Consider the following 25,884-nt stretch of genomic DNA (forward strand, 5'->3'; position numbering starts at 1 on the left):
GGTGCATGTGAACCAATGCAGTAACTGTCTGATCTGTTTATGTTTATATTCTTGCCTCTGTGCTGCAAGAGACCTTGAAGTAGACCAAATAACTTAAGAGTGAACAAAACCCATTTTTCACATTTCTGTCACGGTATAAGGTGTTTATAACTATTCTTCCTTTTCTCTGTCCTTATTTTTCTTTATTCAATGTCCAAGTTGCCTTTCTTTTCTTGCTCTCTCAGCTGTTCCTTTTTGTTTTGTACTCTTATTTTTGCTGTGCTCTTGCTCTGCTCTGGTGCCTCCTGGTGGGACCTGGAGGAACCAGTGAATCCCACACCAGGTGGGGAAGGGAAAGGTACTGAACTCTGAAGTAAAGAGATTTTTTTTTGTACTTGTCCATGTCTGTTTTTATTTACTTTCTTTTTATTTGTTTGCTAATTGTTGTATTAAAATGAGGGTTGTAAAACCTGTATGAAACTGAAAATGTAATTTCTTTGCCATAATGCTCAGAGTTACAGCTAGATACCTTTTTATTAACTGTGTTTACGGTTGAATTTTTCCTTGGTCATCAGGGATTTGCTTTAAGGTTACCTTCTTGGTTAGTTGTGGAATTCATTTGAAAAACGGATTGATGAATAATGTCCTAATAATTTCCTAAAATGTTTCCTGGAGAAAAAAAATAATTTGGTACCAATTATAAGTATAATGGAGAACATTCAATTGGTACACTTCAAATTGATTCCAGTGAAATGCTAAAATAGCATAACAAAGGGAATTCAGGGCACAGCTGGTCAGTTGCACATTCAAAAATAGACCATTTGCCATGAGGGAAACAAAAAATTTAACAATAAATTAAGATGAATTATAAATTATTTACTTGGGTTTAAATGGAGTTCTATCAAAGAAATGCATCTGTCTTTTTTGCCTATTCTTGGTACCAAATTACATTTTCAGAAAACGTCAAATGATTAGGAGATTATTTGGATATTTAATTAAATTTGTGAGGATCTTAACAAAGATTGTTCGTTCACATAGACACAGCCTTTTGATGTATAGAGATAAGTGAAGAAGATTTATCATAGTTGAGTGAGTCAAAAGTTGCAGTAGAGCTAACATTTTCCACAGAGTTTTTAAAGTCAGTTAAATTATACCTTATTTTTATTGTTCTAAATGCAGTTTCATAGCCTTGTACCTTAACCTGCATTGTACCCTGCTAACTAACGGTAGCTTTTTTTCCGGTTCATTAGTTTAGCCTCAGTATTGATCAGCATTTATCCTGATCTGCAATGGTATTAGATATAATTATAGGCCAATACTGCCATGCACAAAAAATTAAATTGATTGAGGAATTATTTTCCACAACACCTCTGTAGAAACTGGTCCCACTAGCCGCATCTCTGTAATAATGAACCCGTGTTGTGCGTGTGTACAGAGGTGAAACTGAGCCCACAGCAGGCCCCGCCTCTTCGGGGAGCCGCCCACCAATGAAGTCGGTCCTGAGGCGGGACGATGACTATCCGATGTGCTGGCAACAGGTTGCACTGGAAGCGGGGGAGAAATTTCCCGATGTCCTCAGTTCATTGAGTAACATCTTCTCATCCCACCAACACTGTACAAAGCTGCTGCTGCGGTGAGGACTGGTACAGGAGCTCTGACTGAGGAGGGAGCAACATTTCGCGATTTGGATCATCTTTGCAGGTGCAGTAGAATAAGTATTCACACAGCTGCTGCTTTTTATTTTTTTATTTTTTTACTGTACATTTACTTTTGTGGGGAAAGTGCAACACTGTAAGACCCTTTTTTTTTTGCTGAGCGGGCATTTAATAACAATTGGATAAGCAGACATGGACACCTGTGGCTTTGTGATTGGATTTGACAGTCGTCGTCCTGTGCCCAGCTTTTCCTGCTCACGAAAATGACCGAGAACAAGCATCAGGCTTTTGTTGTTCGCTTTCCGCCGCCGTCTATAATTGGATCTGACTGCGCCGCGTAAAGAGGATATGAGAGGTTATTATAGCAGGTAAAGGCTTCAAATGCATAGGACGCGTTCGGAGGCAGGTGCCTCGGTTGTTTACCTTGTTGCTATGCTCGTGGTCCCGTTGGCTCGAGTAAACAAGCCGGTGGTTTCGACGCGCACCGATACTGACTGACCGAGTAGGTAAGTGTGACGCAATTAATCCAGGAGCAGACAGGTGCTCGGGAGCTTACTCTGCTCTTATGGTTTCTCCTGAATAAAGTATCTTTACTTTAGATAATGGTATGAATTTCAAAGTGATATTATTTAAATTATCAGTCAAGCTGTGTAAATAATTGAACGAAAATACAATGCAGCCTTTGTATTGGTCAGATGTATGTGGCTTTATCGAACTCCAGGATAAAAAGATAATCCTCATGGTAGTCCCTCATATTCTTGCCAACATAGTTTACAACTCACTAGCAGTTGGGAGGTGTGGTAGAAATAGTCCTGACCTAAAATTTGTGCTTGGGACACACTTGAAGCTCACTTTAAGGTGTTTATGTAAACATGTACCTTTTAATGAGGGACTGATTTTACCTCGTTGTTGATGATTAACACAAGATAACCTGCACAGACCTCTCCAACGCAAACCACAATACTGGTAACTGCAGTAGTTGACAGTCTGGCTTTTCTGTTTTAACTGTACTTACCCCAAAACAAACTCTAGCCTATTGACATTTTCTGTTATTTGTCTCAACTAAAGCTGGGGGATAATTCATTGTTGTCATTTATTGACTTTGATTAAAATCTAATGGTGATATGTCCATATAATGTGATTGCTATCTGAATTATGTGTTCCAAGCAAATACATATACTTAAAAACTAACAAAATTAGTGAAATACTGTAAGTTTGTGTTTTGGATGTATGAAGAGTTACATGATGTAATGCAGCATAAACACAGTTAATTGCATTGAACATCAATTTCATTATTTTATTTTATATGATTGTGCATGCATATATATATACACACACACACACACACACACACACAGAAACATTCATTATTGATTATTCTATCAATAGGCTATAAAATGTCAGAAAAAAGTCAATCACAATTTCCCAGAGCTGAGGGTTTGTTTTGTCCAACCATCAGTCCAAATCGTACAGATTTTCATTTTACATGGATTTATAACATACTTGAAAAGCAGGAAATCCTCTTTAAGGGGCTGGAACCAGTGAATGTTTTGAGTTTTTGTCTGAAAAATGACTTTTATCAATTGTCAGAATTGTTTCCAATTACCTCTCTGTTTGATTAATCTCATAACTCCTCTCATAATATAGGCCTACTGCCATTGATTTCAACCAAATCACCTAGCCCTAGTATAAAAGTAGCTTGTCGTCTTGTTCAGATACCCAAGGGCAGGAGACACTGTGGGAGAAAGTTGAAGATCAGACGTGTTGTAGGAGGCAGAGGAGGGTGTAGGAACAGGGCCAGGGGAAAATGAGCTGGGTGAGGAGAAAAGGAAGGGTGATGGCAGATAGGCCCGTTTGGTGACATTCCTGTGTCTGTTGACACAGCCATTCCTTGTGACAAGAGAGAGCACCAGAGGAGGTGATCCTGTTGTCACCAAGCATTTCTCAAATGCTAGCTGCTGAACAAAACCTGATCCTTGAAATCTGTATTTACCCAAGGAACATACAGTATTTACACCTGGGAGCTTTCTGTGTGACCAGTGATCCGCAGCTGAGGGCTGAGCACTTGACAATAAACATTTATATCTTCCTTCTTTTTTTTTCTTTTTAAGATTTCCCAACAGAAGTAGTTTTTAACCTTGAGGTCATTGTTTTGCTGTCCAGTGTGCAACATGGTCTGCAAATCTGGTTATGTTTGAATGGCAGAATTAATTTGTTTTGTGCTGTATTTTTTGTCGTCTTTTTTAAGTGTGGGGTCTCTTCACTTTCTATTTACTGCCTATGTGGACAGTTTTCCGCATGTATAGGCTTTATAGTGAGTGCTGCCCTACTTTTCAGTTTCCTCCTAATCTGTCTTTATTAATACAAATGCAAACCACGCGTGATCCTGAGTGTTAAGGGAACGTCTGGAATCTTAAGAATGTTTTTAGGAAAGACAAAGGCTGACTTTGATTCACATATCTAACCTCAATGCCAGTCAAGGTGCTTTGTGTTACACTATAACCAGCGGTCAGTTAGAGTCGGTTACATTTTAATTATTGTGAGAGTCACATCTGTAGGTGCTGGACAAAGGAAACAGACCAGGGTTGGAGTACAATGGTGAGCTCTGTAAAGCAAAAACCAGCTTTAGCAGCGCTTCAATACAAACATGAATGTGTTCAAGAGAAATAATACTTTGATGTGACAGCAATAACACGTTTTAACATAATTACTTAGTACTTTCTTGCCACTGAAAAACAGTGATTCTTATTAGATCAACCACCTGCTATCAGATGGGGATTGCACAGCAGGTTTGTGCATATGTCTGTGCACGCCCTTTCAAGTTGTGTGTGTATGTGCACACACTTGAGCCGGCGTGTGTGCCTTCACTGCTCAAAGTAAACAGTCTACGCCTGAGTGAGTCTATCTGAAGTCTGGTGACTGTGGAGACTCTGGCAAAGGCAGAAACACAGAGAGGGGAGGCCCATTCCTGACATAGCCCCCAGTGTTTAATGCTCCACAGAGCCTGGACAATTGAAGGAGTATTCACCTTCTCATAGTGTTCATCACCAAGCCCTTTTTCAGAGCATATAAGGTGGACATGCGTAGGTTAGATTACTAGCATTGTATCTGACTGAGTTTTAGTCTATAAACTGCTAATGTTTTGATTAATGGTTTCAATCATACATTTTAAGCAAACATATACTGGATCCAGCTTCTCAAATGTGAGGATATATGGTTTTCTTTGTTATGTATAACACAATATCTCTTTGGTTAGATATTGATCGGCTATTCCACTTCCATATAGTTTGAGAACTCAAACAAGAGACATAAATTTAAAAAAAAGAATGATCCAAGCTCCAAGAATCCTGGATCCTCAGACTGATCTCATGAAGTGGCGTATGTATGACACGCCAATTCGTATGCCATTTTGGCGTGTTATCAAGAAGCATGATCGCTTTTTAGCGTGTTTATCAACGCAATTCGCCCGCCATTGACCCATGTTACGAGTGAATTTTTGCCGTAGCGAGTAGTATAAAGGGATGTAGGTCCGCATAAGGAGGTTGGTTGGGGTGACTGATGGGTAAAACACAGGCTTTTTTAAGCCTTCCCCAATGTTTCTTTTCTAAACCCAACTGTTTATTGTGTTACTAAAGCCCAGTACGTCACGTTCTCGCAATAACACACAACGCGGCGACGCAACGGGGTGGGTATGTTTACATCTGCTGTATACAGCGTAGACATACACGTGGATAGCTTAAAATGTGTACAGATAACACACCATTTGGCTTTAGGAAAGTGGCATGTTGGGATCCTACATTTCCCATCATGAAAAAAAACAAGTTCCTTCCCGAGGCTATTTTCCAGCGGTTCCCAAGACGATTGATTTAAAGAAATGCCAATAAACCAGAGCACGTTTTCCTCCCATCCTGGAATGCTGTGTGGAATCGCCAGACCCTCCTTTGCAGCGCTGTGGAGGAAGGTCTGGCAAAGTGAGACTAGCCAACATATAGCATTGTTTTTCTGACCCTCCTTGTCTAGTAAATACTCACATCTTTCAAACTCCATACTCCCTAATGCAGACTTTCTTTTATAAATTCTTAGTCTTTTAAGCTGAGATAACTCTGGTGACATCATCTGGGTTATTTTCTCAGATTTTGTCTTCTGACTAATGTCAGAAGACATTATACAACTTCACAGGCTGAGTAGTACGCCTCTTGACAAGTAAACTAACCGTTTTGTGTAAAATCAATGGAATGCCCCTTTAACACAATATTAAAGTCAGTAAAACACAACACAAACTGTCAGTATCAGGCGGTCAGTTGCCACTGTGGCCACCAGTAGTGCAAATATATATCCACTCATGTAAAGTCAACCACCTACACACCTATACAGCAGGTTCAATTGTTCCAGTTGTTCCTCTCTTTTCCCAATATCAAAGTCAAAAAGACATTTAGATCTCTCTCACTCTCTACTTTCCAGCAGTTCGAATACATAAAAAAATACCTAAAACTCATCATTAATAATGAATGGATGAAAACATAAACACAGTCAGCATGCAATATTAAATTAGAGGCAACATATTGATTACTTCCGTGTGTACACACACACACACACACACACACACACACACAGGCATACTCCTGAGAGCTATTGCACAAAACCAGGATAAGGGATTAAACTGGGATATTCCTGTTATCCTGGATGATTTTAGCATTGACTTGGTTGTACAAAAGCAGAGCACCTAAGTTACCATGGAGATTTATTCTGTGCAGCTAGTCTGCTCCTGACCAGGCTAATTAGAAAAGGCTGATACAGTTGCAAATGTGTTTTTAAATTAAGTCTGTGATGAATGATAATATATAAAGTGCTGTACATGTGTTAGTGGTTCTAACAACGGCAGACTGGTCAGAGACTAATGCACCTTTTAATTATTTTAGTTGATTTATTTCTTTTTTTTATTCTTTAACATTAAAGGATCATGTATGTTCCTCTTCCATGTGCATTGTATCTGCCATAGCACATAATTTGTGTTCTCTCCAGTAAACTGGGACTATATTGTACATTTTTAAAAACCTATCCTAATTGTACAATCCTCCTTAATTATAGTCTGAGTTCACTGGACCAGTAACTATATAGTGCAGGCTACTGTACATTCATGAAACAACAGGGAGAGGACACCAATATAACTGATGAATACTCTGTTACAGTCATGTTTACAGTGTGCATTAAATTTATCACATAATTATCTTCATAGTTTCAAGATTTCAGAGTCCAATTTCTTCAGTGTCTTTCTTTTCTATGTCCCTATATAGGAGGAAGCAAAGCATATAATATGTAAAGAAGGAAACCCAGCCTCTGTAAAAAAAACAGTGAGAACAAGCGAGGCAGAAGCGACCGACTGAATGATATATCTAAAAATATACATTTATGCTCTTAAATGAAACCATTCAAGAAGTTAGGCTAATTATTTCCACAAACGAACGGTTGTACAATTTGCCTGAAAAGGAAGCAGTGGAAGTTAATGTTACTTAGGCAATTTATATTTTAGCCTATCAGCCTAGCATTGTAGATTAGTGGTTGTAATTCATGGTAAATTTCCTGAGTAACATTAGGCTTCTGCCCACTTTCAAGGCAAAGAGTACAACTGTTCATTTGTGCAAATAATTAGCCTAACTCCTTGAATTGTACAATAATGATGGTTACAATTCAGAGCAGTGGTCAGTAAATGTATATTTTTAGGCTGCTTACGCATTCAGTCGGTCTGCGAATATCTGCCATGCTTTCTTTCGCAGCGGCCATGCTTTTTTACAAATAATGTGTTTCACTTCATCATACTTCCACAAGAAGCTGCTGTTCACTCTGTGTAAAGTATATGCACAACGCATATTCTCCATTTTAGCATCAGTAAATCTGGGATCGACCTCGCAAAAGCCGTGAACGCACATCTATCCAAATTACTTCATCCTGGCTCGACCTCTCTCCTCCTCAGCCTGGCTTGGCCTTTGTGAAACGCACCAAGCCAGGATGCACAGATTAGACTAGGTCAAGCCTCGCTTTATCAGTTATCCTGGAATTATAAATTCTGCTTTTGTGCAATACCCCCCTGCTCTTTGTTTTCCCTGCCTTCTCATCAAACCCTCTGGAAAAGTAGGCCTATACCTGTACAAAGAGGTTCTTAGTGCCCAAGTGGCATATTTGTCATAACAATAATACAGTCATTCTGGTTGAGAAGGAACTAAACCTGTAGAGCAGCAAGAGAAGATGTTTGCTTCATCAAGTTATACCAGTAATCTGATATTCTTGTTGAGTCAGAGTAAATCCACCTTAGGAGTGACACATGCAGGTAAAAAGGAGGCATCTGAGTTAGGGTGTAATAACCCTTTGTAAAGCCTGGTAACAGTAAAAGTCAAAAGAACTTAATCTTCTTCATCTTAAGAGTGTAACAGCTGAAACAAAGGCTCGTCTGTATTGTGGAATAGAGAAAAAAAGGGGGTCTTAGCTCGAGACTTTCATTTTCAGTATTCTCTCTTTCGTAACTTGTTCCACTGATTCACCTGATTTTCATTTTTGCTGTTTTCCCCTCCGTGTCTGCCCAGGCTGCTTGCACAGAAACCAGGAAGTCAGCATGAGCACTCTGTCCACTGACAGGAAGCCTCTTGTGGATTACGGCGTTCAGATCCGCTTCATCAAGGACCTCCATGACACAGGCGGAGGTTATCCCGATAAATCCAGAGGAAACAACAGTGCAACCCTTCCATCCAATAAGTATGGGGTGGCAGTGCACGTTCAGGGTATCTCTGGACAGCCTTATGTGGTCCTGAAAGATGGCGAGAAAGGTGACTCGTACGGGGTTCAGCTCAACACTCCCACCCCCAGCACAGGGCCACCTTCACTGTGCAACAGCCTTCCCAAAACGAATAAAGAACCAACAGAATTAGCAAACTCTTATAGCCCTGCTGTAAATAGAGCACACTCCCCTGTTTCTCCAGCAGAGGATGAGGTAAGGGAGATTTTTGGGAGCCCTCATAAAAGACCTCCAGGTGACGGTCAAGCAGGAACACAAGGGAAGGAGGAGGGTGGAGCTGGCAGACAGGGTGAGAGGCCAAAAGCTGAACCCCAACTCAAAGCAACAAGTGAGACAGAGAAAAACAGAGATAGGACTAGTAATGACAAGTATAATGAGGCAGGGCTGAAACCAGTTAAATTAAACAGTATGGAACCCAAAGGGGTCAAGCTAACTCCCTCTGGTTACACTGGCTCTTTGGGGAGATACAGTGGGAAAAAACAGAGCATGTATTCCCCTTCGGAATCATTTCCAGAACCTCCAGCATCAGCTAATGAGGTGGCCATCCCTGCAATCGACACCAACTCCCTGGCTCCCATCAACAAGCTCATCAGTAAGTTCAACAGTGGGACACCAGCCAGCGCCCCGCAGACGAGAGGCCGCTCTGGAGCGAGGCAGCGGCTCAGGTTTGACGAGCGCAGGCGGTCAAGAAGTCTTGATGCTAGAAAAGATGTTCAGCATGAGGTTCCCTCACCTAGCTCTCCAATCCTGAATCCCTACGCTGCTCCTCTGTCTACCTCCTCCAATTTGTTGGTGTCATCTACGCCAGCGAGCAAAAGCCTGGGAAGCAGCCCTGCATCTGTTTCCAAAGTGACGGCACTTGAGGCTCCCAAGCCGAGCTTTAAGTCACCAGGGAAGTTTGTTGCCAATACCCATCCAGCTGTAGCCAAAAAACCTGTAAGTACCAGCAATTGTGAAGTATTAAATTCTCTCTTTGTTTTGTGTCTGTTTTCTTACTCTAACTCTCTATTTAAAGGCGATAACTCTGAAGAGCCTGCATCAAAGCAAAGAGGTCATCAATGGGGAGGAAGCTCAAGCGAAGGAAGCTAATCACAACATCCTTAAAGATGGGTAAATAAACTACAAGCATGATATCCTATATGGCTAGAATCATTGTTAGTGTGTACAAATATATATGCCTTTCTGATCTAATTCTCTGTCCACTGTTTCCTCATCAGCACCAGTGAGAGATACCTGAAAAGCAAGGTCAACCACGTCTATGACACAACTGACAGTTTTAAGGTACGAGAAAACATTAATGCCCTTTTTTTTTTTATAGGTATTTTTTAGATACATATACACATACTGACTTTTACTTAGAAAACAGCAACGTAATAGAAGTTTGTTCTATTTAGTGTGTGTTACAGATAATATCAACTCAAATGTCCATGTAGTTTTCAACCATATTTCACTGTCTTCATCAGCAAATAGAACTAGCTCACGTGATTGCACGTGAGCCACTTCCATTTACTGGGAAGACCATGAGATTTGGTTGAAAGCACGAAAAAAAAGCTTCTAAGTGGACCTTTGAGTTGAGATTATTTTGTCACACGTTAATAAATTTGTTGTTGTTCTTGTTAGTACCATGTTTGACAATATCTGCCAGTTAAATTTGGGATTAATACCCTCGTTTACATTTTTATTACAGATTGTGCCTTTAAAGAAATAGTTCAACATTTTAACAAATGTGCTTTTCTGTGTTATGCAGAGAGTTGGATGAAGAGATTGATACAACTTGAATGTCTGTAAAGTAAATATTAGCTAAAACCAGCAGGTTTAGTTAGCAGTTAGCTTAGCGTAGCATTAAGACTGTAAACAGAGGTAACAGCTAGCCTGACTTTGTCCAAAGGTAGCGACATCTGTCTATCAGCACCTCTAAAGAGTCTTTATGCTCTGCTAAGTTTACTGGCTGCTGGCTTCGTATATACCATACAGACATGAGAGTGGTGATCTTTAACTGCTAGCAGCAGTAGTTGCCTTACAATTTATAGTAGCATAATTCATTTTTCTTTTGTTTTGCAGCCATCTAACTTAAAAGCTTCCCTCGTTACAAAAAGCTTGCCAAATTGATTGTATGCATTTATAAAACTAAGACATTGCACACATTTCTAATCCAATAAGCTGTTGTGGTGTGGGCTCAGCATGATGGTCAAACAAAAGTGTATTGGTATCTGTGAAGTGCATCTTCTCAACAGAGCAGCTCTTGTAAAGATGCTACTAGATGTTTGGCAGCCTGTCCTCTTTTCTGAGGATATGAAGTTTCTATTTCATTCACTTTGTCTCCAAGGATCCTCTTTGGGCAGGCCAAAAAATGCGTAAACCAAAGAGCATGCTGAGTATTCCTCAATTTTGGTGCCATCTTTGCTCCTTTGTGCTCCTGTGACACCTTATTAAAATAGATTGTGCCATGTTTTTTATGAGCATGAGCACACTACTTCCTTTACATTTGCATCATTTTGCATAAATCTACATACAGAAGTTATGCTTTTGTGTCCTTAGCTTCTTATATTACATGCACTTGATTACGTAAGACCCCTTGTTATGTACTTCCCAGTGTGTTTGCGACCATTGCGGCCTGTGAATTGTTTGGTCGTCTTTGCAACGATGCACCTGCAGAGGAAAGCTGTTGAGGGCTCAGTGTGTGTTAAGGGCGCAGTCACTGAGAGCCATCAATAATTGAGTTGGACTGGAACCCTGCACCAGCTGGGGGTTGGCTTGCCGGGTGAGACAGAGCCTTCTCAGAGGGGTCTTGTTGTACAAAGCCTCCATGTTCTTCATGGCTGTAACCATGCTCTCCACTTTAGTAGATTTAGTGGCTGATTTCTCAGTTCTGCCTCTATACCAACATTTTGCTTATGTCGAGGTAAACTTTATTATCCACAAGTAGGAAATTCATGTGGTCATCATTACACGCTCCATTGTTATACAGCCTACTGCATAACACTAAAAACATAAATACAAAACATTAAAAGAAAGAAAAACAAGGACAAGACAGACAAAGCAGTAAGAACATTGAAGAAACATGACAAGCATGTATGAATAAATAAAATAGTTGAGTGCTGATATATACAGTATGCTCATAGTTTAAAATGCCTAAGAGTTTTTAAGTCTATTGCAGTCTAATTGCTGTAGGCACAAAAGACTTGCTGTACCTTCAAGGTACAGCAAGTCTTTTGTACAAGGTACTACCTTGTAATCCTCATTTCCTTTGCAGGAGTCTGTATTAAGCCAAAACATAAGATCAGAGCAGGATCAGATTAATGTCTGTGTGTGTTATGAAAGGACCATCCAAAGACAATCAGTGGCACATAACTCTGAAATGTCCGATGTCAGGGAGTTATCTGCATTTCAGAGGGTAATGTAAAGCAGGGTTCACATTCCCTCTGTACCAACAACGTCTGTGGCTCTTTCTAAGTGCTTGTGGTGTGTTCTGACTGGTCTAATGCAGTGTTGCCAGTTAATGTGTGTCAGTGGGAGAGTGATGGAGTTAATGCACTGACACCCTGTTTGCTCCCCCGGTTAATTGAGGATCAGATGCTTGTGTGTTACCTTAGTCCAAGAACGTATGTATGTCTGTGTTTGTAGAAAAAAAATGAACACTGATCACTGTTTTTTGTTCGAAATTACAAAGGACTAGAGCACAGGTTTACCCCTTAAAAATGTATTAATTAATTAATGTCCTATTGCCACCCCTCGTCAGGTTGCACATGTTGGGTCAGGTCAGCACTTTGGTCAACCTGGTTGTTTTAAATGTGCTTTACAAATAAAGTTGGATTGGATGTTTACAAGTTGTAACTATTTCAACCAAAGAGTGATTATTCCTTCTCAGGTTGCTTTAGCTGAAATATTGGACACTCCTTTTTCCGTATTAAAAAGTCCCATTCATTTTTCCCATAAATAATGTTATGTGACTCCCAGCTGGAGTTCTTCTACAGCTTGGATCAGCATTAAACTCTTCTGGTTGAATTATCATTACAAAAGATCAACTATTGCGAAAATATCTGGTCCTTGGATAAAAGTGGAAATTCATAAAAATGTAAGGAAATAAGTTGACTATGACTCCCAAAGTGCATTTTGGCAAGAATCAATGAGTTTAAAATGTGTTAGCTTCCACTCAGTGAGTGGAGTTTCTATGTTAAGTTTCAATGAGGATAATAATTTATAGAAAAATAGGAATAAAGAATAACTGAAAAACACTTCCAGAATCAGATTCTCCTCTTACTTTGCAACTCTAGGCCTGAAGTGTAATATTATTTAGTAATTAATGAGGAAAAAAGCAAAAGTAAGAAGAAAGTCTGAAAAGATAAACCTAAGTTTGGACAGGAAAAAAAAATGTTATCTTCTTGCGACCCCTTGTTGGGAACCACTGGACTGGTGGCTATCGAGACCAAATCCTCTATTATATTAGATCAGACTTTAATTGAATCTCCTTTGCATTATGTAATCACATCATCCTCAAGTATTTCTGCTAAGACTGCAAGGCAGGAGAAGAGAGTCTCTTTTATTTTAGATAATTAATACACATAAGGATACAAAGATGCAATTCACTCAAAGCACTCAAATTAACTTATGTTATCTTCTTTTAATGATCTCCTTGTGAGGACAAAGAGAAATGTCCCAGAACGGGATAATCTACAAACTGTCCTGCAGGGATAGATAAGAAAATGAAACAAATCTATTCAAAGTACATCTTCATAATCCATCACTGATAAGAAACAAATGTGAGGTCCCTTGAGGAGCGCAACCGTCCGTGATCCTCGCTTTGTCTCTCTTCTTCTGCTTCTGTGTGTGCGTCCATGTAATGAGTGTGTAGGAGGATGAGAGAGGTTTCATGGGCAGGCTGCACTTACATCTCCTTTTCAGAAGCCTTGATGAGCGGCGGAGCGGTGTGGGCGACGGTGCTCTGGCTCTGCTGCTCCGGCTCTGCTCCCCTGCAGCCTGTCAGAGAGAGTTGTTAATGTGAGGAGATTGTTTTTTTTTTGATGATGTCTGAGCACACTGGCAGGGCCTCTTCTCCCAAAGATTTTTGACTGTCTGAAACTAGGGCAAGGAATCCAAAAGTGTTTCTTCTTTTAAAGTTTCAGATAATACAGAGTGCATAATGTATTTGCAAGGTCGACATTGAATGGCAATGTTGCAATGTTTCCAGTCCTCTCTCTTTGTCCTCTTTTTCTCTGTCTCACCCTCAATCTCTCACACATTGTGTGTGTGTGTGTGTGTGTGTGTGTGTGTGTGTGTGTGTGTGTGTGTGTGTGTGTGTGTGTGTGTGTGTGTGTGTGTGTGTGTGTGTGTGTGTGTGTGTGTGTGTGTGTGTGTGTGTGTGTGTGTGTGTGTGTGTGTGTGTGTGTGTAGAAGGGAGGATCTGATGGGAGCTTCAAAAAGGTGAACCTCGAGGAGCTTCAGGAGCAACTTAATCGCTGCAAGAAAGAACTGCAGCAAGTCCATGATGAGTAAGGACCAGTTATCTTGTACCTGTGTGTCTGTGTATGCATGGGTGGGTGTGTGTGGTTTTGCATGTACAGCGTGCACACTTAACAACCAATAATAAGCTTCTACTTATTGCTCCTGTGGCTTTTTTGTCAATGTGTGTGTGTGTGTGTGTGTGTGTGTGTGTGTGTGTGTGTGTGTGTGTGTAGACTGGCCGAGGAGCGCACAGCCAGAGAGGGGGCAGAGTCTCGTCTGCGCCTACAGGAAGATCAGCTGGCTGAGCTTCAGGAGGAGCTGAGGAGGGGTTCAGAAAACTCCCCTCACTCAGACTCACTGCAGTTGGTAAGTTTCACTCCGGGGAGCACACCAGACTTGTTTGCTTTCTTGTCTGATTGACTGTCTTTCTGCAGGATGTGATGACTCTGCAGGCCGACCTTGCTGAGGCTGCCATGTTACGTCAGCGCCAGGAGGAGATTCTACACCAGCGGGAGCGGGAGCTGACGGCCCTGAAGGGGGCGCTAAAGGAGGAGGTGGAGTGCCATGACAGAGAGATGGAGACTCTGAGGGAGCAGTACAGTGAGGACATGGAGAACCTGAGAACAACTATGGAGCAGGTCACACAGGTGGATGGCACTGTCATTTGCATTTTGTGCAGAGAGTCAATCACACAAAACGTGACCGTGATGTAGCTCATAAGTTCTTGAAATGGATTCATCTGTGGTTGTCAGTATTTGAGAGTTCAGGCTTAACTTATCAGCAAAACATTTTTTTATTAGATTAAAAATGATGAAGATGGAGATAAAAAGATTAAAACTGTGCAGTTGAGACAGAGAAGACCCAAGAGACTTTGACTGTCTAAACTGTCTCTTCCAGAAAATCTGTCCCTTAAACTCTGCGTGATTATCAGCAGCCCTGATAGATGCTTCTGAGTTCTGACATTTGTCTTAAGTACTACGTTTATTCATGTGCAGTTACTTTAATGTAGGAATAGTCTGTCCGGGTGTGTTTCTGACCAGATGAGCTCTGAAAAAAGAGATTCTTATCTCAACGGGAGGAACTGGTTCAATAAAACAAAAAAGTGTTGGTTTAGTAACTCTGATGTCACTGAACCAACACAAGTGATTCAGTAAACTGAACAAAGAACAAGCAAGACACTAATAAATATCGCTTTAAAAGAGTGGGTCAGCTGCAGCTCCATTTTATGTGTGTCTTTAAGTCCATTTCAGCAACTTTCTTGCACTACAGAAAGTCTTTTAGACAGGTGCTTTGGCTCATAAACTGTGAAAAAACCAAAAGATTCTGCACACTGAAGACTACGTGTACTCACTGTGTGCAAGATTTTTCTTCTTTCTTTTTCAGCATTTTTGGTTTACAATTTTGATTTTTTTTTTTTTAAATGACGTCTGTTCTATTTTGAGCTTTTGATATCTGTGTTAGAACTCAACAAAAACTTATACACGGACACATATTTTCACATTCACTGGTGTTAATCCTCATTATATTGTTTTAGTGTCAAAGGAAAAGCCTGCACATTACAGAGCAATTTACCAGGAAGGATTTATAACCTCTTTGACAGCTACAGCAAAACCTGCAATGCAGCAATCGCAATGAATATTTCTCAGTGTAATTACTTTCTGTTTTGTTACATCATTGTGTGCTAAGACCATTTTTTTTTCTTTTCAGAGAATCTCTTTGTTCAGATGCAGTGGGAGTGAAGTTATACCTGTCAGGCAGTTTGTGCATCCTGCCTCCATTTTTAAGGCGATATTAAATTGTGCCTTGATGTTTCATCCACCCTAATATACACCCAGGCTTTGTCTTGTCATTCTGTTTAATGTGTCAGTATGCTGGCATTGTTCAAACACTGAATCAGAGTATCATAAGGTCAGGCTAAGCCCAGTGTGCAGTGTTAGAAAAGAGAATATTTGCTACTCAAGATTGTAATGCAAAACTTTTCCAGTTGATTTTCTATTGAAGAGTTTCTGTTTCTGCCAAGTTAGACTATTTATGGAGCGCCATGCTGTAGGATGTGGTGTAGAGGAAATTTGAAGCATATATGTCTATACAGAAATAGATCATTAGGCCGATTTTGGAAACAGTAACAGCAGTGTCAGGTAAAAAGTATCAAGCAGCTCGAGTGCAGGAAATAAGCAGACAGGTTGCAGCTGCTTTTGATGTGGTGATTTATTTGGTGAGAGGAGGATTAAAGTAGTTGGATCGCTGTTTGTGACGGCTGTACCATGCTCTATCTTGTCTGATATTTTATGGTGTTATTTCTTACGTAGAAGAATTTTTTTAGATGGTGAAGACATGCTGATGAAGGCATACGCCCAAAGATCTCTGTTTCCTTGTTCTGAACATTTGCTTAAAAAAGAAGCTGAGCTACAGTAAAAGAAAATGGGACAGATTTGCGCATGTGAACCCCGTTTTGAATCACTGCTTTTACGTGTCATTATAATGAGAAGGGTAATCACAGTGACTCCCGTGATAATGATCATATCGTTTTTTTGTGTTTTCAGTCCCAGGAGCAGATAGAAGAGGAGAGGGAAAGGGTGAACACCTCCATGTTGACACTGGAGGAAGAACTGGAGAGCTGCAGAGATCAGGGAGAGCAGTGGAAGACACAGCTGGACACCACTGCACAGGAGCTGCACAACACCAGAGAGGAGTTAGTGTCTATAAGCCTTTCTAAACTAAATCAATCAATTGTGAGCTTGGAATACACATACTATATCTGTCTTAGTATCTAACTTCAAAGAATAAAAAAACAAACATTGCATAGGCATGAAGTAATGTTCAAAGACCTGCTTATGTGGAAATCAATTTTCATTTTAAAGACCTCAGATAGAAGTTTATACAGTACTTCTAAGATCTCACGCTGAACCCATCAGATTATGTAGCCATAACACTGCTTTGGATTCACAGAAAAGACAAACACACACCGCTGCAGCAGCAATGCTTATATTCCCAGCAACTCTTTAGACAAGCATCAAACACACTCTGTCATATTTTATACATTTTACAACCAGTTCAAAGAATTTAAAGTGCTCACTGAAAACCTTCGTTCTGTTAAATCTATGTGGATATCCTGAAGATACTGTTTTTGGTTCAGCCTTATTTTTTAATGCATGCACTCTTTCACTTAACTTTTCGATTGGCAGGAGTGGGACGCACGTCATCAGCAGTCGAATGTGAGAAAGAAAATCAATCTCTCTATGTTTGGTTTGAGTAGGTTTAGCCTGGTTTTAAATCAGCAAATCTGAAATTCACTTGAAAAGCTCATACATCAGAGTGGATTTTGTATCTGATGATTGTGATCATTAGATTGGGGAACGCTCTCCTAACAGTTATCCAGTGATAATTAAGTCAAACAATCATGCAGTCTTCTTTTTGAAATCGAATTTGTCTTAATGAAGTTATAGTAATCATTGTTTCATTGTTTTGTTTTTTTCCAATAATCCAATTTTAACAACACATTTCCTGAATTAATTGCTATGTTAATTCCTAACATACTTGATTTTGAATATAAGTAAGTGATGCTTTTCAATTTAAAGGGTGTGTGTGTGTGTGTGTGTGTGTGTGTGTGTGTGTGTGTGTGTGTGTGTGTGTGTGTGTGTGTGTGTGTGTGTGTGTGTGTGTGTGTGTGTGTGTGTGTGTGTGTGTGTGTGTGTGTGTGTGTGTGTGTGTGTGTGTGTGTGTGTGTGTGTGTGTGTGTGTGTGTGTGTGTGTGAGAGATAGAGCTACTGTTACCACCGGGTGTTCTTTAACAGCTACTTTCTTTCCGCAGGCTGCTAAAATCCGGTTTGGAGAAGGGTAAACTTGAGGGCGAGCTAAAAGATCTTCGGGAGTCACTGCTCGGCATGAAGAAACAAATGCCTGCGTCTGACAATATCAGCTCTTTAGCAGAGGTAATTCACGTCAGTCAGTCACACACTGTGTGGGCAAAACGCAGGGTCTCAGCTCCTCTGTTGTATAGGATGATTATTGTTTCTTTACTAGGGTTTCCTGTGGTTGAAGCTTCAGTGGTGTCATTCATTTTTCCTTCACACACGCACACTTGAATGACCCGTACTCATATTATCACATTGGTATGCGACCTGGCACATTCTTCTTACACCCCCACGTTTTTCATCTCTGATTGCTTATCCCAAGGAGCTTCAGCGTTGCCATGATGATCTGAAACGGGCTCGTGCTGATCTGGACAAACAAAAGAGCGAATTAGGCGAGAAGAGAGAGGCCCTTCAAGCCCTGAGGAAAGCAAGTGGAGAAAAAGAGGCTGAGCTTCTGTCTGAGATCAGCAGGTTGAAGGAGCAGTTGCAGAAAGACAAGGCCGAGCTGGAAAAGGCGTCCGAGAAGGCAAAGGAGGTGAAGGTTCATTTGTAGTCTATAGAAAATAATTGACTGACACTTTTTTGCAAAATAGAAAGATCCCCGCAAGTTGTATGCACAGTCAGTCATCTTTCTCTCTTGATCCGCTCCTCTCTGCAGTCATTAGTTGGGTCTTCAGGAAAGACTGTGGTGGACCACGGCACCAACCTGGAGCTCCAGGAAGCAAACACTCGCCTCAGAGAGAGGCTGGCCCGCATGGTACTGCACAAAAAAAAGGAACACAGCTGTACACACACATGCGTGAAAAATTATATAAACCGATATACTGTACAAGAACAAAAGAAATAACCTCCCACACAGACTCTATTTTCAACCAAGAGATGTGAAGTAAATTAAATCCAAAGAAAAACTCAAACGTGTAAGCTCAGAAAATAATCCCTCCCAGATAAATTTGCATAAGATGCGCATTGTGCCTCATCTGAGTTGCAACAGCAACGCAGTATAGCTGTTTTAAGTGCTATAATCTTGTTACCTTTGATGTGAAATGATCATGTGAAGAGCAGAGTCATAGACAAATCATTGTAGGTGCAACGCAAATACAAATCAACATATGTTTAAGATACATAGAAAGATTTTGGGCTGGAGTTAGAATGCAGTGATCAGAGCAATGAAGTACAGACTGTACACAACTGTACTTCAATATGAAAAGACTTAAAGCTCTTCATTAGTCGTCACTCTCCCCATTTTACATGCAAAACAGGTATAACAATACAGACTGCAAAGTCAGATGAAAAACAGATGGGTTTGCTGTGAGGTGAATATTGTTCTCTTCTTAACATGGCCTCATACAATTCAAGACACATACATACCCAACATTAAATGACTATTACATATGGCATGATAGTAATAAAACCAAAATTAGTCCACATTTTCTCATTCTCCAGACGAGGCTTCACTCCAGCGTGCCCCGGAGCCCAGAGGCGGAGGAGGCAGTGGAAGCTCTGGAGGATGAAAACCGCTCCCTGAAGACTCAGCTGGAGGAGGCCAAGAGAGGAGCCACCCGCCTGAGCAAGGAGAGGGACGAGCTGACCCGGCGGCTGGAGGAGAGAGACCTGGAGAGGGAGGCGCTGAGGAGGGGCAAGAGTGACCTGGAGGAGCAGAAGAGGCTGCTGGACCGAGCCCTGGAGAAGATTAACAAAGAGGTGTTTGTTAGGGTTAGAACAATGTCCTCGGTTGCTGATGTACAGAGATATTTTCATTCACCGCTGTTGCTCTCTTTCTGTCTTCTCGGCCGCCAGATGGAGATAATGATGGGAGATTCCCGTCAGTCGGTGGCCGCCCTGCAAACACAACTTGAAGACTACAGGGAGCGCTCGAGGAAGGACCTGCTGGAAGCCCAGCGCAACAGCAAGGACAGGCTGGCTGAGCTGCAGAGGGCTCAGAGCAACCTCAAGGCACAGCAGGAAGAAGTGAGGACAAATGGGTTGGAAAATAGAAAGGATGAAAACCAGAACCTCTAAAATAGTAAAAAACAAGTGTGATATTGTTTTAGTATTACATGTTTTGTGAAATACAAGATCACTCCAACCATAATAACGTAAAGCTTTAGTGGGTAACTTTTTGATATTAATGAACGTCCGTTACATTCAAGCCATTGCCAAATGAGTTGCTACAAAGATAATTAAGACTATCAGCTCCACACAACTCTCTCTGGATTTCTCTGTTCAGAAGATTGTGTTGTCCGGTGACTTTCCCACGCAGAAGCTAGAAGCAGCAGCTAGAGTGAAGATAATTACCTCTTCTGAAGAGTCAATCATGTTTTTTTTTTAATCCTCTGTGTCCTCCTTGGCTACTAGCAACTGCGTGGAGGAGGGGCGGGGGTGGTGCGCGATTACAGAAGGCTGTATCATGTGGACGCGCCAACAGTGTTGTTGTCATTACTTAGAAGTCCTGGGCACTTTAAGGACTTCTCGTCAAATGTTGATGTAAAAGTTAAAGGTTTTCCTTTATTGATTGTATAAAGCAGTTTTAGGAGTGTACAGCAGTATTAATTGGTGCTCAAACCTTACCCACTAATAGAATTCATTAAGACTTGTATAAACAGTACATGTATGTAAATATTTATTCCTCATTTAGTCTGAGAGTGTATTTAACTTTTTTTAGTGTTACAGGGCATTCTTGTGGGAAAAAAGAGCATGCATGCCCAGCATACTATACATTGAGTTTGGGGGGATTTTTTTAAAGACAGAAACTGGATGCAAATGAGTGGACGTTGAGTGAAATCCATGCATTATTGCCCCATCCATCTTGTTTCTAGGTTTCACGTCTGAAGAAGGAGCTGCTGGGGTGCAGCGAGGAGAGAGACAGCGCCCAGCTGGAGAGAGACCTCCTCAACAACCGTCTCAAACACTTGGAGAGTGAACTAGAATCAGAGAAGAGCACCCACACTGACCGCACCAGGGAGATCAGGGGCCTGGAGGTGAGGCTTTGGGGTCAAAGGTCATGAACTGGGGATTCTAAAGTTGGGTGGGAGTAAATCAGGGATAGGGTGATGTGTCAGCACATGGAGTAAAATATTTAGGGAGTGATGCATGTGAAGTTGAGCTTTAAATACAGGCAGATTGAGATGTATTTGTCTGTTTATCTGTGTGTACGTTCACAGGATACAATTAAGATAATGGAGATCGAACTGGATGAGGAGAGGAGCAACGTGGAGCTTCTAAACGACCGCATCACACGTAGCAGAGATCAGGTGCCACATGGAAATTGGTTATGAATACTGTTGAGGGTAGATGTCGATGAGTAGGCCACAGAGGCAAAATAGTGACACAAAAATTAACAAAATTATGGAAAGTAAAAACAAAGAATACTTTCATGCAAATAATCCTATAATAGCTGTACTAACACTGCCTATTGATTCTGTTCTCCCATCTAACTTTCTCCTCTTAGGTGGACCAGCTTCGCTCAGAGCTGCTGCAGGAGCGTTCGGCTAGACATGACCTGGAAATGGACAAGAGCGCACTAGAGAGACAGGTACTGTTTATCCACTCGGTACCTGCACATGCAAACACACACACACACACACACACAGTTACAACTTTGTTTTTCAAAATCAGTAATTTATTCACCGGACTGTACAACTTCCCTCCCAGTTGAAGGAGTTGAAGTCCCGCGTGGCAGATATGGAGGGACCGACTCGGCCCTCGCCTGGAATCAGCCTGCTGGAGAACAAAATTCAAGAGTTGGAGGAGAGACTGCGCAGTGAAGAAAGGTAGAACTGCAACTCATGTTTTAATGAGTCAAAGTATCAAAAGTCAGTCACTGTCGATACTAAAGCTACTTTTTTGGCATTTTATGCCATAACATACCTGGAAACAAAAAAATTCAAGAAAATTGTGTCAAATTATTGCAGTGTTCTCATATTGTGTGAATTCTGAATGTATCCTTAAAGAGAGAAGGCCAGCATACAGGCCTCTCAGAGACGATTGGACAGGAAACTGAAAGAGCTAAACGCCACGTTAGACCAGGAGAGAAGCCAGCATGTTGAGCAGAGAGATCAGGTAAATATCTTTTTAGTGTTTGCTGGTTAAACACTAAATGCTGATGCTCGAACCGGATCTAACTGGTGAAAGAAAAAGTTCAACATTTATTTGCTTTCTTGCTGAGAGTTAGATAAGGAGATTGATCCCACTCTAATACGAAAGAGTTGTTCTTCTCATCTAACTTTACGCAAGAAGCCAAATAAGTGGATTTTCCCAAATATTCTTTTAATGTTGGACGGTTGAAATGTACAGTCTTAAGTATCAAATACTTTCCTGTGGTTGTCTCAAGTGTCCTGACTCTGTTTGTACTATGTTAGCTGTTTTAATTATGTAGAAAGTGTTATCGATGGATACTGTTTGACCTACACCTGCTGTTTAATCATTAAGAGTTTAATTGCTTCTTTTTCAAAAGACTAATCTAATCTGTACTCCTCCTGACCCACACCCAACCTCACTTGGTCACCAGAACGCTCCCTGACCTCCCTTCCCCTCTCATCTTTCTGCTACCTCAGCCTTTTTCATGTCACTGTAGCAGCTTCCCTACAAACCCACACACCTGTCAAACCCGCTGCCCATCTTGGTTCTTCCCCTCTGCCCCCTCGCGACCCACGTCTTCACCTGTGACCTCCTCTGTCCCCCTCTAACCCCCTTGCCTCTCCCTCTACGTCCCCAGCTGTCCCTGCGTGTGAAGGCGTTGAAACGGCAGGTGGACGAAAGCGAGGGAGAGGTGGAGCGCTTGGAGGGAGTCCGTCGGAAGGTTCTAAGGGACTTGGAGGAGCAGCTGGAGCTCCAGGAAACGATGCATGCCAAAGTCACAGCCCTGGAGACTGAACTAAAGTAGGACTTGATGTTGATTTTACCGTTCCACATACAATGCAAGATGACTTCCTTAACTCTCAATATTTGACAAGTAACCATATCAATAACATGTGTCCTCTTTACACTAGGTGGCACTCTATAGTAACTAGCTGGACACATGTCTGTGTTCACTGAGGTGTAATGTATGAAAGTAAAAGAACGGAGTCTCTCTTTGTTTTTATCTCAGGCGGAAATCGCAGCACACACATCTTGCAGCTCTGGGCTCCTCCACTTTAAGCTCTGAGGATGAGGATGCCAACATCACCTCCATCCTGAACGAGAGCCACCTACAGACCTCCAACTGCTAAAGGAAGATGACGTTTTTTTCAGAGAGAGGCACTCAGGTCATCAAGGACTCGCTTGTGTGAAGAACTCAGTTGCCATGCACTACATACTTGCCTTGCAGTTGTTTATTTTTAGTAGCAGTCCAACACAGACAGGTTGTCAGGATAATTAGATTGCATTTGTTGAGCCTTCAGCTGTGATTATGATTGCTTCACTGTTTTATCTGTCTTGAGATCTTTTCTGTGTCTCTTTTAAAGAGAGGAAGGAGGAGTTAAAGAGAAGAATTGGTTATATTTAGAAATACAAGGTTTTACTTCATGTACTTGAATCTTTTCAAAAAGGTGTGTTCTTTGTATTGACTATATTTACTATACACTACTGTGGTAGCGCATCACTGTGGCATGGTTTATGTTCAGAGGTTGTACAGTAGACTTGCAAATTCAAAACCAAAAAATAACATAAGACTTTTTTCTTATTGTTCCAGTCTTATATCTGTGTTCGCTTGTGCATGATAAGTTGCATCTGTCAGTGTTGTTAGCAGCTCAAAGTGTTCCTTTGTGTATTGAAAGTGATATTATGTTTTGTTTTGTTTACCTTTGAATGTGACAATGACAGGCCATTTAAACTCAGCCTATATTTTTACACTATTAGCTGTGCATACTCAAGACAATCAGAAATACGTACAGTAGCACTGTGTATCCTCAGAGATGACTCCTCTCCCTATAGACTTTTTTACTTTAACCACCATACTTCTGATGTGGTATAATATATTGCTAAGCTTAATTCATGTGCATGTTTTCACTCAAATGCCTTAAAATGTAGCTTCCTATTTTTATTTTCTTCATGTTGTCTGTGCATGTGTTCCGTTTATATGCTGTTGCTGTAATGATTTAATAGTACTTAATATACTTGCCTGCGTTTGCGTTTCTTGTACATTCCTATTAAAAGAAACTGGAAGTGTTCCACATTTCTTTTTGTTGAACCTGGCTGTGATGAATGCTAATTGTCATCTCCAGATTACATTTTGATGGTGTTATTCAATTTTAAACAAACTTTTACAATTTGTATTGGGCAATTACAAGCAAGGATGCTATTAAAGCTGCTGGTTACATTTGTGATGAATATTTTAAGTACATTGGACAATGTGTACAATAAAAAGATGTATATTGTGTATATATATTTTTTTTTTCTTGATTTCTGATGTACTTTAATACCAATATCTTAATGAGCTTTCATTGTATTGTGATATTTCATGAAACAGAAAGATTCTATTTTTCCATGCTCCTGTGAAAGGAGGTCAGAGAATAAGGTGACCTACAGCGCAGCACACCTGTTGAGATGATTCAGTGATTCAGCTAAAAGACTTCTGAATGCAGAGTAAATGTTGGAAACTTTAGGCCACCCTGCCTCCTTTAGAAACAGTCAAGTTGTATAGAAGTTTTTTTAAATTTCTAACCCAATGAGGATGGAAGCCACATGAGCCATCATATCCCATGGGTGCAGCCTTTGCATCATACCCGCCTGCTTTGTGTACGTGTCTCTGATGGAGGTGTGCCAGTTAGCAGCAGGACTGAACCCAGTACCAATTAATTCACCTCTGATCCCTACTTTACTTCATTAAACCTGCACTGCACCACTTCTACTGTGTGTCCAAACATGGCGATCACCAAACACTGAAGATTTTATGCTTTAAATGCCCCACCATTACAGTTTTCCTCATAAATAAGAAAGTCACAAGATAAATACAAAAATCTATACATCTATGACTGTCCAAAATAAGAAAGTTTAGCAGATTAATATAAAGTGCTAATTCAGAATTACGTTTTACAATAAAAGCTGTTAGGGAAACAAGGTTTTGGCTCATAAACTGGGACTTTAAGAGAAACCAGTTTAAATACAAATAAACCTGAGGCAAGTTCACTAGATAAAGGGATACAGAGAATACAAGATCAAGGCCTGCTTCTGTCCTGCTGTTCTGTCGATGTTGCAGGTTTATTACTATTTACTGTCAAAGGGAACAGATACATACATACATAGATTATCAGACAATGTGGTGTTATGGGTCACTTACTGTACTATCTGGAGACAAATAAAACAATTATAATTTAAACAGGATGAGCTATATTTAAGTTAAACTAAAATGTGTACTGTGTATTTTACCTGTAAATACTAACTACTAGTGTTTTACCTTATTGTATAATAGTATAGCTGTCATAGACCTTATTGTGCCTCATTATAGTCAGTTACTAGTATATTGAGGATTAGACTATTCAAATTACTAAGTGCAGCCTCAAGCTGTCCGCAAATCACAAAATGACAGAGAAGAACAGGTCAGATGTTATGTGTCTAAGAGTGGGAATATATTGTGTAATTACATCACAAAAATTGAAGGGGATTATTCACATTTATTAATTAAACTTAAAAATGACGACATTGTGAATGAAAGAGTGAATGAAATGAAAGTGTAAAGATTTGGTTCTATTCAAATAAAATGTCCCGCCTCAGTATTCTTAGCAACTTGACTCAGTAACAAGTCAGCTGCATGTTATTTTAGCTCTGGCTGACTTCCCACCCTTAGAGACACAGAGTCTGTAATCCTTAGTTGGTTTACTGTAATTACTGAAGACATCAAGCCGTAATCAAGATTCCACCAACCTTCTGTCTCTCTCCTAAACTCACCTTCTCTTTTGTCTTTTCCCAGGATTGGGACTTTCCTTTTCCTTAACGTTTCTGTTGTCTTTCCTTTACAAAAAAAACTACAATTACAAAGACACATCCATGAATATGTTTTCAATGTGAAGTCCATAAATTTCCATCAATTAGGGACACCAAGTGTCTAATTAGAGCCAAATTTAGTGCAGGCAATCAACGACGGAGCTTTTCTGTGGCACATCATATAATTAGCTGCCCTATTAGTGGTATGAAAATACATCCATGATGCATGAGAAAGTGAGCTTTTATAACATTGTTCATGCTGCTGGTT

At 40.6% G+C, this 25,884-nt stretch overlaps 1 protein-coding gene across 2 annotated transcripts; it reads left to right on the top strand.

The window, feature by feature from the left end:
* The first annotated feature begins 542 nt into the window (after positions 1–542).
* cgnb (cingulin b) lies at positions 543–24,078 on the top strand. 2 transcript variants are annotated; one of them, XM_028597102.1, is made up of 20 exons: positions 543–1,680; positions 8,213–9,357; positions 9,437–9,531; positions 9,639–9,702; positions 13,813–13,910; positions 14,097–14,229; positions 14,298–14,510; positions 16,407–16,555; positions 17,675–17,795; positions 18,040–18,252; positions 18,376–18,474; positions 19,161–19,418; positions 19,515–19,685; positions 20,534–20,695; positions 20,879–20,968; positions 21,166–21,249; positions 21,369–21,487; positions 21,668–21,776; positions 22,432–22,595; positions 22,804–24,078. In XM_028597102.1, exons 2-20 carry the CDS (start codon positions 8,242–8,244, stop codon positions 22,922–22,924), a joined length of 3,579 nt encoding a protein of 1,192 aa, XP_028452903.1. In that variant the 5' UTR covers positions 543–1,680; positions 8,213–8,241; the 3' UTR covers positions 22,925–24,078. The 2 variants fall into 2 exon arrangements, with proteins under 2 accessions (XP_028452903.1, XP_028452904.1); XM_028597103.1 differs by lacking the exon at positions 543–1,680 and adding an exon at positions 1,837–2,140.
* Positions 24,079–25,884: the final 1,806 nt, after the last annotated feature.

This window comes from Perca flavescens, chromosome 14 (genome assembly GCF_004354835.1).
Source record: "Perca flavescens isolate YP-PL-M2 chromosome 14, PFLA_1.0, whole genome shotgun sequence".
NCBI lineage: Eukaryota > Metazoa > Chordata > Actinopteri > Perciformes > Percidae > Perca > Perca flavescens.